The sequence below is a fragment of the Carcharodon carcharias genome, chromosome 22 (assembly GCF_017639515.1).
Source record: "Carcharodon carcharias isolate sCarCar2 chromosome 22, sCarCar2.pri, whole genome shotgun sequence".
NCBI classification, from domain to species: domain Eukaryota; kingdom Metazoa; phylum Chordata; class Chondrichthyes; order Lamniformes; family Lamnidae; genus Carcharodon; species Carcharodon carcharias.
The window spans coordinates 34,074,487-34,091,509 of record NC_054488.1 but is presented as its reverse complement, the minus strand read 5'-3'; the positions used below and the strand labels follow the sequence as shown (position 1 = coordinate 34,091,509).

Sequence of the window (17,023 nt, the reverse complement as noted above, 5' to 3'; positions counted from 1 at the left end):
ATTAATCTGGAAGGGTAGGGCATCTCAAAAATTTGAGCAGCAGGTGAAGCTAGCTGTTTCATGCTTCCACCATGCAGTATCAGCACGAGTGGTATTCTCCACAAACAGGATGCTGCCATCAAGTCAAAAGACGTTCTGCCTTTCACACAAATGGGTAATGGGGTATATGAATTTCAGTGCCAGTGTGATGCCAGGCATGGAGGCTGCATGTCCCAATGATTGGTGGATTGTGTCAAACAGCATGCCCCTCAGACCTTTGCAAAAAGCAGAGTACCGACCAGATTCAACCAGCCATGTTTGCAAAACTCAGACCATAGGTGTCCAACATTAGATATGATTCCATGATTGTTCAGTAAGTGCTGCCCAATCCTGAGTGTTCTAAGAATTACACTAACAACCAATTTAAGTTAATAATCAGTCAAGCCCACAATGTGGCTCACTTACACTTGCTAGAAGCTACATATATACATATGCAGGGCCTTGTCCTCTACAAGCAGAATGAATATGCCCAGATATTGCATCTTTCTTAATTAAAAGAAAGCATGGGTAACAACTGTTCCCTGTTACATTTCCTATGGCAACTTATCAGTCAGAGTTAACCTGCCAACCAATTGGCACTCATTTCTCATGCAGTATAAACTGTTGTTCCATTTGAAATTAGGTATTCTTACAACCGTCCTGGTGATTGCAAAACAAGTAGTTTCAATATTATGCCTTTTTTCAGCAATGATCAGTTTGTTATTAAAGGAGTTATTAGGAACTAATCGGGCACCATTTCATTCATTGACAATAATGTTATTGGAACTGACTGACTTATCTCGTCATCATAGTTTACTATTCAGACAACTGGGAGTTAGACAACCTGACATCAACATTCACCAGTGAGATCATAGAATGCCTGAAAGCATACTTCATTATTATGGCATTTGTAATATTGTGATGAGCGATAATGGCCTTCAAGTCATGAGTGAAGAATTCAAGTCTTTCATAAATGATTGGGAAATTCAGTACTACACATCATCTCCACACTATCCCTAGCAAAATGGAAAGGCTGAGGCAGCAGTGAAAATTGCTAAAGGGATCAAAAAATCAAGTAGATCCAGCAGAGATGTGGCAATCCTTGAGTGGAAGAATACACTGACTGAAGGCATGGAAAGTAGTTCACTTCAGTGACTAATATCACGCTGCACCCAAACTACTCTTCCAATAGCTAAAACCTCTGATACCACCCTTTGTGTATAAAGGCTTGAGAGTAGAAGCCATTTCATCCACCACTTGGAACAGATTTTAAGGAGAATCTTAAAGAAGAGTCGTCAGGCAGAGAAATTTAGAAAAGGACTTCCAAAATTTAGGGCCAAGACAGCTGAAAGCACAGCCACCTGTGGTGCAGCAATTAAAATGAGGGATGTACATAATGTTGGAGGTTGCAGATAGGGAGGGGAGAGGCTATGGAGGGATTTGAGAGCAAGGATATGAATTTTGAAACGGAGGCATTGTCAGCCCAAGAACCGCTGTAATTCAGCAAGCACAGTGTGATGAGTGAATAGAAGTTAGTGCAGGTTCATATAAGGATTCAGTTTCGGATGACCAGAAGTTCATGTAGGATGGGACGCTGACCAGAAAGGCATTGGAATAATGAAGTCTAGTGATAACAAAGGCATTGACGAGGATTTCAGCAGATGAGTCAAGGCAGGGTCAGAGTCAGGTGGTGATGTTACATTACAATAGCCAAAGCTGAACTTGAAACCAGATTATCATAGAAACAAGGCACCTACATCATTTAGAAACATGTGCTCTGATACCTTAAGCTGGAGAAATAGTGTAAAATAATATAGCTGGAACTATTTAGCACAGTTCTTTGCTGGGCTAGAAAGTGTTAAAACAGTATAAAGAATGCTGAACAGTTCAAATATCACGAGCATGCCTGATGAACAATATACTACTGACATCTTGTCAGAGCATATTAATATAATTCAACCAGCTTTTGAAATGAAAAGTACTCTTTTCAAGAAGAACAGTTTTCCAAGCAGATGATGTTTAAGCTGCCAAAAATCTGGAAATTCTGTTTCCTGCATGTATTAGATCATTTTTGGCTCCTCAATCTTCCCCTTTTGGCTGCTCATTCCTCTCCCTTTATGGTACTCAGCAGTTAGTGCATTGAAATTAGACACGCAAACTCTTTATCCAAACCCACTTTGAAAAATTTCATTTTTGGTTTCACATTTGTTTTTTCTGATAATATGTTTGGACCATCCAGCTGATAATTGTGGTTTCACCATCAGTGGTTTTCCATCTGACTATAGCCATCAGATTTCCAAGTCCCAGTGGCAAGAAGCTACAACTGTCGTTCAAGATTGTGATGTGAATGCACCTCAAGGGAACAGATTGGGTTTCCAGAGAACTATCTTGTGATTTTCTGTTTCTTTTGGTTATGTCACAGACTGGTTACCTTCACAGTTCATTTTATACATTTCAGTTTACAAACTGTGCTCAGAGGCCTAGCAGGGAGTAGCTCTGAAAAATTTTCCACTGTTCATAAACTAAACTAAATTTAAAAAAAACAAGAACAGGTAATAACTTTTAATAATATCTTTTGCATTTTGGCAATAGCATTGATGGCAGCCATCGAATGTGAGGGTTTTAATGCATAGGAGGATCCATTTTGACATGGCTGGTTGCAGGTTTCTGAAGAAAATGAAACAGCCACAAGAAAACTCATTGTCTGTGACAGAGGCAGACCGAGCTTTGTAATGATAAACAGTGATTTTACTCTAACTTCTAAAAATTTCAAGTATAGACCGTCTTATACTAGTAACCAGCATTTAGGCCACACAAACTCAATGCTCCCTCTGTGAGTCGTGCAACAACCTGAAAGCAGGCTGCACATAAGCTGGCCCCTTTAAGTTGCCACACATGAAAATTTAAAGATCTGTCGCAGTTGAACAAATCACCCACATATTGCAAAAAAAAATTAGAGGATACATTGAAACTAACTTTTATTTCAAAAACAGATAAGATATTACAAGATAGATTTAGGTAGAGGTTCATCAGCTCCTTCAATCTCATCCTTCCATCATATGAACACAGCCAGCTTATTATAGAATCCAGTCATTTATGAGTCCAGTGTCCTATCATCTTCCTCTTGGCAGAATGTCTCTGGTATCTATCCTAAAATTTGTCCTGAGAACTCTAAGGTTGCGCCTTCCTGTCCTGCTGCCCAGAGTATCTGAAGGTATTATTTTGGATCTAACTTCTCCATCTAGGTAATTCCTTAGTTACCTCTAAAGAGGCCCCTTTATGAACCATCTGACGTTGAGAAGCTGTAGCTGGTCAACTCATTACTCATAGCTCCCACTTCTTCCTAGAGTCTTTTCTGCATTAAATAAGTGCAAATAAATAAATTTTAGGAATTCCCGTCAAATAAGTAAATTAAAAGGAATGTCTTAGCTTTCAGTATTGCCCATTATCACCTTTATCAGCAATAAATGTACTTGAGCAGAAGGAAATGTTTATAAAAATTTGATTGCAATCAGTCTTTGAACAGCTTTAAATCTACAGAGACAAGAGGAATGGTGTTTAGCAGCCAAGGGAAAGATGAAGTTCGTTATTTTTATATTTGTTGGGCAGAGATTTGGATGATAATTTACCTACTGCAGCCAAAGCTCAAGGTACCGGCTATATGGGTTCATAAAACATACGGACATTAAATCTTTTTACTTCTGTTCACAGACTGAGAAATCAGCAGTTTGTAGGTATTTGAAGAAATCAGTTAAATGAAAACTTACAACATATCAAAACTAATTTACTAAATGCTTAAATTCCAAGGAGAAATATTTGAATAGATTGGAGGTATTCTGTGTTTGAACAGAAGATAGTTTGGGTGCTTTGCCGCAGTTTGAGCATTAAATGCACTCATTCTGGTTATAATTGGTTGAAATGCAATAGAACATCAGATACATTTAATTTTATTCAACATGGCTTATGGTGTGGCACTCGGCAAAATGTTGTTCGGCTCAGCTCCTGAAACAGCCAAAATTTACCATCTTCACTCGAGGGCAGGTTTACGCTGTTACCTTTCCTACTCGTCTATTGTAATGTAATATTTGCATTACCAAAGGTATTATTACACATGCTTCTGTATATGAAGCAGGAAGTGACTCGAGACATTTTACCTAGTAGAATCAAAGAATGACACTTCATATAATTTGGAGTCTTTATACTGAAGTAGGTGCAAACTGGAGAAGACTGCCAAAACACAATTTTAACTGCATCAAGAGGAAGCATTTAATACATTTTAGTAATTGTGCTGCATCTGAGGGGAATTAAGTGATTGGACCACTTTTAGGAAAAAAACAACCCTGCATCAAGGACAAAGTGCCATATTAGGTAATTAGAGAACATGACATGCTTTAAATATTGATGAGATGTGCTGATGCTGATCTGGCACAAACTGACTAACATCCATGTTAAGAAAGAAAATGCATTTCAGGCAACACTCAGCCCGTTTTACTAACTAGTGATAGAACATGAGGCATGCCACTTAAACCTAGGCAGTTCCTTGCACACTATTTCAGATTGTATCCAGGGTGTATCCCTCAAGGAAAATACAAGAGGGGAAAAGACAAAATTCTTCTTTTCAAATACTATGCTCATCTATTGATTTAAATTAACACAAGAAGCAGGAAACCTCTGCCTCAAGAAACAGGGAGATGTACAGACAATGCTGTACAGGGTGGTTATCATCTTTTAGAAAATCCACAAAGTCCTTAACTAAACACTCAAATTTAACCGTTTTCAGTAAGTAGTAGCTACTATAATGAGGGGAGTGCGTTCAAAGAGTGTTCATTTTCTCTGTCCAGGAGAGGAAAGATCAGGGGGATCCTTTCGCAATATCATATCAGGTCTGTTGTTTGATCATGTAGTTTAAAAGGCCTGTGAACTAGATCACCCCCACCCTTCTGCTGCATTGGCAGATGGCCTTAGAATACAAATATAAAAGGGAATTAGATAAAAAAGGAACTGCAATTAAATTTACTGAGGCAAAAACAAATTACTGATCTAACAAAGGGTTTGAAACAAAGATGGAAATGAATTTTTCTACACAAACATATAAGAATTTGTATGGGATACAGCTTTTTCCCTTCATTGATACCACTCAAGCATGATTGGTAGATGATCCAGTCTCTGCAGAACCTCACTGGAATCTCTTAGTTGGTCTGTTATCTGTAAACAATGTGTCCTGCATGTGACAAGCTTCCAAATCATTTGAATCTTTGACCTTTGATGTACTGGAGCTGATCAAGACACTCTTTTATTATGTGAATGGAATGGTCAGGCCAAGCCATAGTTAAACAGCCAGAGAGAAGGAGTGGATTGACCTAGTGCTGTGCAAAACAGGACAAAATCTATAGCGCTGTCGCTGGAGTGCACTAGGTCAGTTTTCAAGTATATTCATGGCGTGCAGTTTTCTTTTAGTTAACCTATTACTTTAAAACAAAATCTGGTAAATTATGTTGCATTTTTGATCTGGCTGGCTTTGGTGATGTTTGTGCTTGCTTGATTCCAGATCTTCAGTTTCCAGGCCAACTGCCCACATGAGTTTACTTCCCTCAGAGGGAGGCATTGTAACTTCTGCTTGATGTCTCACTGCAGCTCAAAATCTGGATTTAATTTATTGCTCCTTATTAGTTGTCGTGAAGGAGACATGAATGCCAATCATATAGTGCTGGCGTTTGAGCTCTCTCTGGGACCAGGAATGGAGGTGTGCGGCATTAAAAACTGTGCCGCTGGCCTGTCTTCCGGTTTCCCGGCTCCATCCTGGCTTGGACTATTTTCCCAGATGGTAAAGGGAGGGGGGTACGGGGGAGCTGGTTGGGCAGGGCTGGATATCGCACATGGCAGGTGGCTGATTAAACTAGTTCACAGCTGCTTAAGGCCAACTGCAAGCCAGTTGGAGCTGGGATTTTTTAGTCAGCCCCCAGCCTTTCAGTCGCCAGAGGCAGTGATGGATAGTTTAGCTGTCTGGAAGAGGTCTTCCTGGGTAGAGCAGAAGGTGCAGAACGTCCCACCCCCACAGTGGTGACCCAGCTGCCTTGAATTGGCCCTCCAGCTTAAAGAAGCTGCCTGCCACTCTCAGTTGGGCAGCAAGCCTGCCCTTTGACCATAAACTGGCCACCGCAGGGAATATCACAATGAGTGACTGTTTTCCCACACAATGTGGACTTCTGACCCCAATTTGAGCCTGATTGGGTGAGGTGGGGGGAGCCTGCAGGGAAAATCCACTCGCTAATGTGGGATTGTGGTCATATGTAGACAAAACTGGGCATAGTGTGGCAGTTCCTCTTCCCTGAAAAACTGTGAACCAGTTGGAGGTTTTGCAATAATCTTCCAGCTGCCATGCTCACCTTTTTCCAATGCCAGTCTATAAATGACAATTTATTGAATTCAATTTTGCAACTTGCCATGATGAGAGTTGAATTCAAAATCTCCAGTTCAGCACTATTACCACTAGGCTACTGTCCCTTTAAAAGTGCTCTCTCCTCCACACTATTACCTTATTCTAATTTGATTTTATGCAGTGGGTCTAGGGCACAGGGGAAGTGATTGGACTCAATGTGGAGAAAACGACTGAAAATTGAACACCTCTGATATTTTATCACCCAGCCCCAGCATAAAATATCCATGTATAACTTGTGCTGATGTAATGACACTTATTCAGTTGAATAGGCTCAAAACGCCCACCTCACTATACCACTGTCCATTTTTCTATTATACTCCAATTTTATTTCTTGGGAAAATTCAGTGCCAATTAACACAATTTTGCAGTGAACAAAGTAATTTGAAAAAAAGAGGAGACTTTAATCCCATTTGTTGGAGCTAGATTTCAACAGTGAATGATAACAATGGGACAGTACAGGTTTACTGAGCAGGAGAGGAAGTGGGAGAACCCGTTGGATACCCATGCTGGCTTTCCGGTTCAAGTTTTTTTTTATTCATTCGTGGGATGTGGGCATCACTGGCTAGACCAGCATTTATTGCCCATCCCCAATTGTGCTTGAGGTAGTGGTGAGCTGCCTTCTGGAACCACTGCAATCCATATGGTGCAGGTACATCCACAGTGCTGTTAGGGTGAGAGTTCCAGGATTTTGACCCAGCAACAGTGATGGAATGGCAATATATTTCCAAGTCAGGATGGGGTGGGGCTTGGAGGGGAACTTCCAGGTGGCAGTATTCCCATGTGTCTGCTACCCTTGCCCTTCTAGATGGTAGCGCTCACGTGTTTGGAATGTGCTAAGGAGCGTTGGTGAGTTCCTGCATGCATCTAGATCATGCAAACTGCTGCCTCTGTGCGATGGTGGAGAGAGTGAATCTTTGTGGATGGGATGCCAATCAAGCAGGAAAGTATGATTCTGTTGCTTGACTAATCTGTGAGATAGCTCTCCCAATTTTGGCACTAGCAGGGTCGACAGGGCTGAGTTTGCCACCCTCAATGCTGAGTGGTCTATCTGGTTTCATTCCTTATAGTAGGGGTTTAGCATTCTTTTGTAGCAGTTTGATACAAATGAGTGGCCTGCTAGGCTATTTGAGAGGGAATTTAAGAGTGAACCATATTGCTGTGGGTCTGGAGTCACATGTATGCCAGGAAAGGACAGCAGATTTCCTTCCCTCAAGGGTGAGGGCATAAGGAATCTGCAAGAGTATATAGATAGGTGAGTGAGTGGGCAAAAACGTGGCAGATGGAGTGTAATGTAGGTAAGTATGAGGTCATGCACTTTGGCAGGTAGAATCAAAAGTCAGACTTATTTAAATGGAGACTCCAAAAAAGTGCAACACAGAGAGATCTGGGTGTTCTTGTGCATGAAACACAAAAAGTTAGCATGCAGGTGCAGCAAGTAATTAAGAAGGCAAATGGAATTTTGGCCTGTATTGCTAGGGGGTTGGAGTTTAATAATAGGGAAGTCTTGTTACAACTGTACAGGGTATTGGTACCTGGAGTACTGTGTGCAGTTTTGACCCCTCTGTTTAAGAAAGGATATACTGGCATTGGAGGCAGTTTAGAAAGAGATTCACTAGGCTGATTCCTTGGATGAAGGGGTTGACTTATCAAGAACGGCTAAATAGGTTAGGCCTTATTCACTAGAGTTTAGAAGAATGGGGGTGATCTTATTGAAACGTACAAGATTCTGATGGGGCTTGACAGGGTAGATGTTGAGAAGATGTTTCCACTAGTGGGGGAATCTCGAACTAGGGGACATAGTTACAGAATAAGGGGGCACTCATTTAAAATTGAGATGTGAAGGAATTTCTTCTCTCAGAGGGTAGTGAATGTCTGGAATTCTCTACCCAGAGAGTTGTGGAGGCTAGATCACAAAGTATTTAAAAAAGGGGTAGATAGATTTTTGAAATATTGGGGAGTTGAGGGGCATGAGGAGCTGGCACAAAAGAGGAATTGAGGCCTGGGGTAGATCAGCCACGATCCTATCGAATGGCCTACTTCTGCTCCTATTTCTTATGTTCCCTAAAGGACATTAGTGAACCATGGTCATCATTGGACTTGTAATTCCAGATTTTTATTGAATTCAAATTCCACTATCTGCCATGGTGGGAACTGAACCCGAACTGGGCCCGGGTTACTAGTCCAGTGACAATACCACTATGCCACCAGCTCCAAGTTGACAAGAGGATTTTCACCTCTCTGCAGTATCTTGATCAGTCTACAAGTTCAAAATGCTGAAATGGGTCCAGGTATAGGGGTTCAGAGGCCAGGGTTAAGACAGTCTGGGAGAAGTACTGTAGGTCGTTCACCCCACCTGACCAGGGTCCATTTGATTCCTATACTATATCAAGTGAGTACTTGTTCCATTTACCACACCACTTCCTGGCCAAGAGCATGGATTCAGGCAATCTACTTAATGATTCTGTCACTCCTACTCTGGAAGCTTATCAATGTGACAGAGGCTGGACAATTTTTGCTCAAGCTTTGAGAGAAGCATTTACCCCGGCATTGCTTGTGGACAAATGAGCCAAGATCATGTGGAGAATTCCATGCAGTAAGCATCTTGTATTGCTCTGCAACACAGTACTGCACACAAAACCTAATCAACTCCTAATAAACACTTGCAAGGTGAATATTCCACATGAAGATTTTTACTTAGCAAATCCACAAGCATCTTTTCTTCTAATAATAGCTCCTCTCTACACTATATGCAAATAACTGAACAGTAGTCACTTGGAATTGATAAATCAATAAATTCTGGACACATTTCTTCTTTCATTTTTCTTGTGCTGAATTAATTAGAATTGAAAATGAAGGCTGGTGAAGAGATGGAGCTCATTTGACTGTTCCACAGGAAGACAATTTTCTATCAGTTAGTATTGTGGGTGTTGTGGTTTGGTAAAATGGAGCATTCAGCAGACTGCTTGTGACTACTTCCTTTGCCTTAAATTGGCATTCATTAACTCTGTCACACAATATTCTGTTGGCCCTTGTATGACTAAAACACTAAAGGATGAAAAATATGTTCAAGTACACAATGTGAAATGTTCCACACTTTAAATTTACACGAGAAAGGTGGATTAGACAATGCTTGATAAGTTTGATGTCTCATTTCAGACGCCACAGTACATTACAATACAATGCATACAGCACACATGGATTTAGCAATGGAACAAAGAAACCCCAACAACAGCAACTTCTAATTATATAGCGTCTTTAATGTAATAACACATTCAAAGGTGCTTCACAGGGGCATTATAAAATAAAATTAGATTCCAAGCCACTTAAGGAAATATTAGTGCCATTGGCCCTTGGTCATTGGGGTAGGTCTTAAAGGAAGAAAGAGAAGTACACAGTTGGAGAGGTTTAGGGAGGGAATTCTGGAACTTAGGGCCTAGGCAACTGAAGCACAGCCAACAATGGCACAGCAATTAAAAATCAGGGATGCACAAGAGGCCAGAATTAGGTGAGTGTAGATCTGAGGTTTGTGGGCCTGGAGGAGATTACAGAGATAGGGAGGAGCAAAACTATGGAGGGATTTGCATTTCCTGTAATTGCCTCCTTCTTACTCAAGCTTAATAAATATTCTCTGAACTGTCAATTGCATTGCTTAAAATAAGCTGCTTCAAAAGCACAATTCGTAAGTACGCTTAAAAACAATCTTTGGTTATTCAAGTCTACTTAAATTCTCCAAGAGCAATAACATAGGAAGGGTTTGCATCACATGGGTCCCCCCATGATCCACTGATCTGCAAGTTATTGAAATGGACACTTTAAACACAGTATGGAAAGAATTAGAGCTAACATCCCATCACATTGCATTGCTACAATAAGATTACAGCTTTTCAAAACGATTATAGCAGCTATGCCCAAATTTCCATCATAAAATGTCTTTTAATTAAATGGCAGCCTTTTCTTTTGAAAAAGGGCAATAATAATATTATCTTTTTTTCATTAAGTTTAAAAAGCACAATTTTGAGCAAACACTGCTACTAAACGGAAATGTTCAAACATCGGCAATTAACACCAGCTGAAGCCACAGAACATTTAAACTCTAACGCTCATCTGATTATGCATTAAGCAATCTTAAGCAATAAATTTGAATAGCTTAAATTTTGCTCAAATTATATAAATGTTAACTACCAGTGAGAAATTGTTTTCTTGAAATCAAAGCATATTTCTATATGAAATATTGGACGTTCTCGAGCAGTAAAACACGATAAACTTTTACTCACTGTTCTGACTCTTCACTTTGGTTTCAGTGACTGCTCTCTCTAGCTGCACTTCCTGTTGCTGTTGGTAGTTAATATGGGGAGAGACTGAATTTTCCACCTGTTTAGCAGGGGTTTCTTGATGCTTTGGTGTTTGAACCTCCACCTTTTTTGGAGATATCTCTGTCACAGAAGGTCCAAAACTCTCTGTTCTTCTCGGAATGGATTCAGTGAGCTTGGATCCTGTAGTTTCCAATCTTCTTGAGGAGCTTTCCTGTAGTTTTGTTCCAGAAATTTCTGTTCTCCTGGGTATCATTTCTGGAGGCTTGTGGCCTAGCAATTCTGCTCTTTTCAGGCCAATCTTTGGTGCACCATGACTTGCAGCTTCGACTTGTTTCGAAGAAAGATCGATAGAAATTTCTGCTCTTCGTGAAACAGGCTCCGTGTGCTTAGGTCCTGTAATTTCAATTCTCTTGACAGATGATTTTGGTGACTTTGCATTAGGTGCTTCTACTTGTTTTGAAGTTGGATCTGTAAACTTTGCCCCCAAATCTTGATATCGGTGTCCAGGTGATGGTGTTGGTCTCAGTAGAGGAGTTGGGACTCGTCTCGTTGGGACAGAAGGATTTGGTGGCTGATCTACTTCCTCGACCTCAAATGATCTCTTCAAAGCTGAGAGACAAAAAAATACACCAATTGACCAAAATATTTTTTCTATTATCACAATTTTTCAATATACACCTTATAAACATTATTCCATGATTTGATGACCTCTCCTGCCAATTCGATTGTAGTTAACAAGTTCAAATTTGTAATTCCACCAGATTCCTGGACAAATCAGGGATAAGTAGAATTTCTGGTCATTGTTCAGACAAATGAGTGTGATTTTAACTCATTCAAAACTCACCTACTTGCGCAGAATTATAATCTGGCCCAATGTTGCTAGATTAGTGGCAATTAAAACTGAATTATGGGCAGTTTTACACTGAGGATTCATACCCACAGAAAATGGGTGACAGATCAAAGACATTTCATACAGATTTCTTTCGGTCTTTAGAGAGTGGACTTTCATCACACTAGTCTGGATTAGATTCAAAATCAAAGTTTCAAAGCTGAAGAGACAAATATACTACAGGGTCAGATCTTTTATCTGAAACCCTCGGGGTTGATTACATTTTGGATTTCAGATAATTTCGGTTTTCGGATATTGCATTTTAAATCACATTGCAATAGCCAAAGCCTAGGCTAACTGTAGTCTAAAATAAACAAAATAGCTAGCAAAGTAAGATGTATACCACTGAATAATAAATACAGGGTATCTGTAATAAGTTTCTTTTGAACATGTTCACCACAAAAATCGCAAGATAAACAGTCCAGACAAACAACTAGACCTCCTGTGCTAAAGGTCGATGCAATTCAAAAAAAGGGTGGTTTTTGGATGTGTTCAGTATTCGGATAAAAGGATACTCGACCTGTAGCCCATCATGACCGTGAGACTTTTGTAAAAGCGATCATTCAAATTCAGCCAGTATTTTTTTAAAACAAAAGAGGATCATGGAAAATGACCATGCAAATGCAATGGCCAGTTTCTTATCAATATCCATTGCTGAAGGTGGCCACATTCTTAAACTCATGACCTATCACTGTGAATGACTGAGATTTTGCTGTTTTCATGAAAATGCCAAGCACGATTTATTCTGATGTGCTGAGAGGCTTATACCAGAAGCAAGCAGAAATCAGGCAATGTTAATGAACTCTTTTCAAGCCCTCAACTGGGCTACAGATTTGTTATCCACTTATTACAACATATACACTATGGCGTATTATCTGATCACATTTACAAGCAGTTGAAGGTCACAAATGACTATGACTGGAAGAATTCGTGTTGATACGTCAATATTTATTTTCCATAATGGTTTTAGCTGCAAGATGAAGGCGTGGGCAACTAGTTTTGACTATTTACCCCTTTAGGTTCCCATACGTTCAGGTTTCTAACACCCATCCAAGAACGTTTTACTCACTCAGCCTGCTCCATATCCTCTAGCAGACCAAGTTTAGGAAAGAGAGCAAAAAGAACAATTACTGCACATTCCTTATATTACAAAGCAATGGGCAATAGAAAATGTATATAATTTTAAATAATAAACCAACAAAATCTCTTAATTTGTTACCCATTTGTCTCAAGATTATGAGCCCCAAAGGTCTTCGAAAGGTTTCGCCGATGTGCCCACCATGACCCTCAGGAATATGGCTAAGACCTAATTTCACCAAGTCCCTTCCCTGTCAGAAGTTTCCTGGTTGCCTTGTAAGGGGCAGAACTTCTTGCAAAACAAATGATGGCCAGAAGGCAGAAACTTCCTCTTGGAGTCCCTCCTCAGACTCTGTTCAGACTCATTGTTTGCATAGAAATCCAGAGATGCTCGGCATAACCTCTACAGGATGGACACGGGCCCACCAGTGCTCTCGCTGGCCCAACAAGCTCGACACCTTTCAAATAAAATAATTTTGAACAGACTAGCCTCTTTACACAAGGACTGAGACTGCAGTGAGGGGAGCTAGAATTGGGTCATCCTTTCCCATAAAGACAGGGCCAGTAATCATAGGCAAGTAGAAACCCAAGAACGATCCAAAGTGGCACTTGCCCAGCTCAGCCTGTGTTCCCTGTAAATTCCAGTGCTGAAGGACCCCACTGGATGGGATCTCAACCAAAGGACTGAGATAACTTGATAAGCTTTTAGCTTTTAGGTCTAGATCCTAAAGATCCAGAAAAAGGACCTGATTTTTCAAATACTCCATATCATTGGTCTTAATTCATTAGTATTCTAATGGAAACCCTGGTTTCAGAAATTATATCTGCACTTCCAGGTGATGCCATATATCGCAACATTTCCAGGGCATTATCAGCAATGTTTTCACACAAGGTTAGCTTTATATAGCAAACTCATGTCTAGAGTTCAGTCAAATTAATGTTTAAAATTTTACAATAATTATACTGCTAGTACACCAGACTCTCATCCAGAGAGCAAGAGTTCAAATAAAACCAGTCTTGGCCATCATTAGACCTCAAAGGCTGCATTTCAGTGAATCTTTGTACTAAAACTGCAATTTTAGTCTATGTCTCATCAAAATTTCAACTGTGTCAGGCCGAGCATTTGTTTTACTTCATGCTGCCCACCGTCAGCATAACCTTTTATTTATATATTTTTAAAGACTTTGAACCTTCAATCAGCATCCTGTCCCACCAAAGGGAAGAGGAATTGTCCTGTAATAGTCACTACCTGTAGAACAAGTTCTAAATACTTGTTTTGGTTGAAGTGTTTATAGTGAAATTTTAACATGCTTCTTTGATCATAATCACCATTTCATTTGGAAGTATTGATCAATGGAATTCTGAATGAATTCATTTACAATGCTTTAACAAAAATAATGTTCTTCATCTTATATTTTCTACGGATGAAAAGAACAGCTGTCCCACTGGCAGTTTTTACTTCTAGAAAATTCCCTCAAAGGACCGGAGGTGGATAAAATACACTGTATACCAAGGGCTTAAGTGTAAGAGCAGAGGTCTCTCATGTCTCTACCAGTGAGATGTGATTGACCAGAATTACAGAACCATTCCACAAATGCTGCCTGTATCACACTGACACTCCTGGCAGTTCAATAACTAGGCACATAGGTTTAAAAAAAATCATAGAATCATACAGCACAGAAGGAGGCCATTCGGCCAATTATGCCTGTTCCAAACTCCACGGTGGTGAGTTTGCCCGCCACGGTAAGCTGAAGAAAAAAAAAGTCAAAGAAGTGAGTTGAAGGGCCACAGTAATGGTGAAAATGGAGAATGCTTCGACCAAGACTTTCCTCAAGGTAACAGGATGCACAATCACCAGTTGCAACAATGAAGATCTATTTTGTTTCATTCTCAGTGAAACTATAATCAAATGATATCACTCCTATTTCAGATTTCTTCAAGTGATGATCCTTTATAGTAAGCATATTGTTTTGTGCAAGAAAAATATGATGGATACTGGAAATCTGAAATTGGAACTAAAATGCAGTTATATTTGGCAAACCTTTGGAGGAGGGGAGAAGTCCCTGTGCCCATGCTAGTCATGCAGAAAGCACAGGAGGAAAAGAAAGTCTGCTATTTCCACTGACCATGTAAAATCTCTATAAATACAATCATTTCTTTCTCTTGAGCAATGGTTTCATATAATCATCATCTTGGAAACTCAAAAAGCTAATCAACCAAAAGATCAGAATATTTATCCGTCCTAACATCTCCAACATTCAATCCTGTCCGACTGCCTTCCACAATTAATAATCTCTCTCCCCAAGCACAGACCAGTGTCCCCCATGGAGTATTTAATCTCTACAGTCTATAACCTCCAAGCACATTCCCGAATGTTTACCTAGTTTCAGGGCACTAAAATAAGTAAATCAGAGAGTAATCCATTTCAATGTGACTCAGGTTATTGTGTAGAGCATTTGTAAAATGAATGAAATGATTTTTTTTACATAAAGACCATGGGCAGGTTTTGCCGGCTGGCAAGTGGGGGTGGGGCCCGCTCGCCAACATGTCAGATGACATGGGGATATGTCGGGTGTGCGTCCCGAAGTCACCCCGCCTCATTTAGACTTTCAGTTCGGCGGGCACGCAGCCAACTGTCAACGGCCTATTAAGGCCATTAAAAAACTAATTAACTTGATTGATTGACCTGCCTGTCCAACCTTAGGGCCCCCAAGTGGGCCTCGGAAAAAGCATGAGACCTCATTCACGGGTGGGATGAAGTTTTATGAGAGTTTTAAATGCTTATCAAATGTTTAAATAAAAGTTAAGGACATGTCCCAACTCATGTGACAGTGTCACATAAGGGGACATGTCAGGGAAATGTTTTCATTACCTTTCTGTCAACTTCTGAATCAAAGCTGATCTCCCTGAGGCAGCGCTTTGCCTCAGGGAGGTCTGTGCGCTCTTTTGCACACATGCGTGAAAGAACGCACTCCCGGCTGAGGGAATCCACCTCCCACCCCTCACACACACACACAGGGAGCACATAGCGCTTCCTTTCAGACGTCACGCTGGACGGGCCTTAATTGTCCCGCTCATGTAAAATGGCGATCCACCGCCGACCGGAGGCGCGATCGGAAAGCCGGCCACCGGCGCCCGCTCCCGGACTCACCCCAAAACATTTCCCCATATTTCAACGCAATAATTTGTTTTTAAACCAGAGATGCAACCATGTAGACAGTGAATACTGGGAAAGGACACAAAGTTTCTAATGTTTGTCAGGAAAGAACTTGAAATTTTGATCCTTAACTCGGTACTAGCTAAAAAAGCTAACGCCGTAATTAAAAGAATGTGAACACTTAGTCCTGTTTCCTTTTTTCTTCACAGGTCTGCCTGTAAATAAAGCAAGATAGTAGAAATAGGTTTGCAAACAACCCTGTAGGTCAGCTTCACATGCTAAACCAGCTACTGTGGGACAAATTATATTTTTCGCAGGGCTTATCTGCATACCATCAGACCACACGAGAAGGGTTTCCACTTTGTCTGGTCTCTTTCCTTTATTTTCCCTCACTCCTGCTGAAAATCTGACCAGAGATTTGAAGAGGAGATAACTTTAGGAGAAATGAATGCAGACAAAGAATGGGAATGCAACTTATGTCAGAAACTACATACAACATCACAGATATGGGTTGTCAAGCTGAAATACATCTGCTCTCTCTAACTATCCTCTGAATAATTTGAAATGTAAAAGAAGTGGCATATGCTCAGTTTGTAAGCAGATTACATTCTGGCCTGGCTCAGTTCTACAGTCATTTAATCATTACAGGTATATGAAATGGGCTGTTTAGATCATGTTCTCAAGTCCCAAGTTCCTCGATTCAAAATTCCCAAATTTCTGAGATTTCCTTCTCTCACTCCTCTAAGTCCTACAAGTGTTAAATCGTTCCCTAGCTAACAGGAGAGACAGATGACCCAATCTCGGGTCCTTCCTATTGCTTTCCAAGTACCCAATAATATGCAACATTTCTAATTGTTCTTCTTGAGATAAGTATCTCTGGTTCACTCAGTGTCTGCATTAATATCTAATCCAACATCAGAAGCTCACTCCAAAGTTAGGTCCTACGATTTCTTGGGAAGTCAGATTTGGAAATAGGACAAGAGAACCTGTAGCTGTAACAAGCCACAAACAGAATCTGCAAAAAAAAAAATACCAGCATGGGAATGTTCTAACATACAAATCAGATTGCAATGGATTGCACAATATTAGTGTGAAAGTAAACAAGAGAGGCAAGAGATGAGTACACATTA

General features: G+C 40.3%; 1 protein-coding gene across 5 annotated transcripts in view; it reads right to left on the bottom strand.

Moving 5' to 3' along the window:
* The window catches only part of LOC121293743 (septin-9-like), a 258,284-nt gene that overhangs the window by 111,185 nt on the left and 130,076 nt on the right, over positions 1-17,023 (bottom strand). For all 5 annotated transcript variants that reach the window (XM_041216999.1, XM_041217002.1, XM_041217001.1 and 2 more), the window contains one exon: positions 10,732-11,379. In XM_041216999.1, the coding sequence (XP_041072933.1) occupies positions 10,732-11,379 (648 nt within the window). The remainder of the gene's footprint in view (positions 1-10,731; positions 11,380-17,023) is intronic.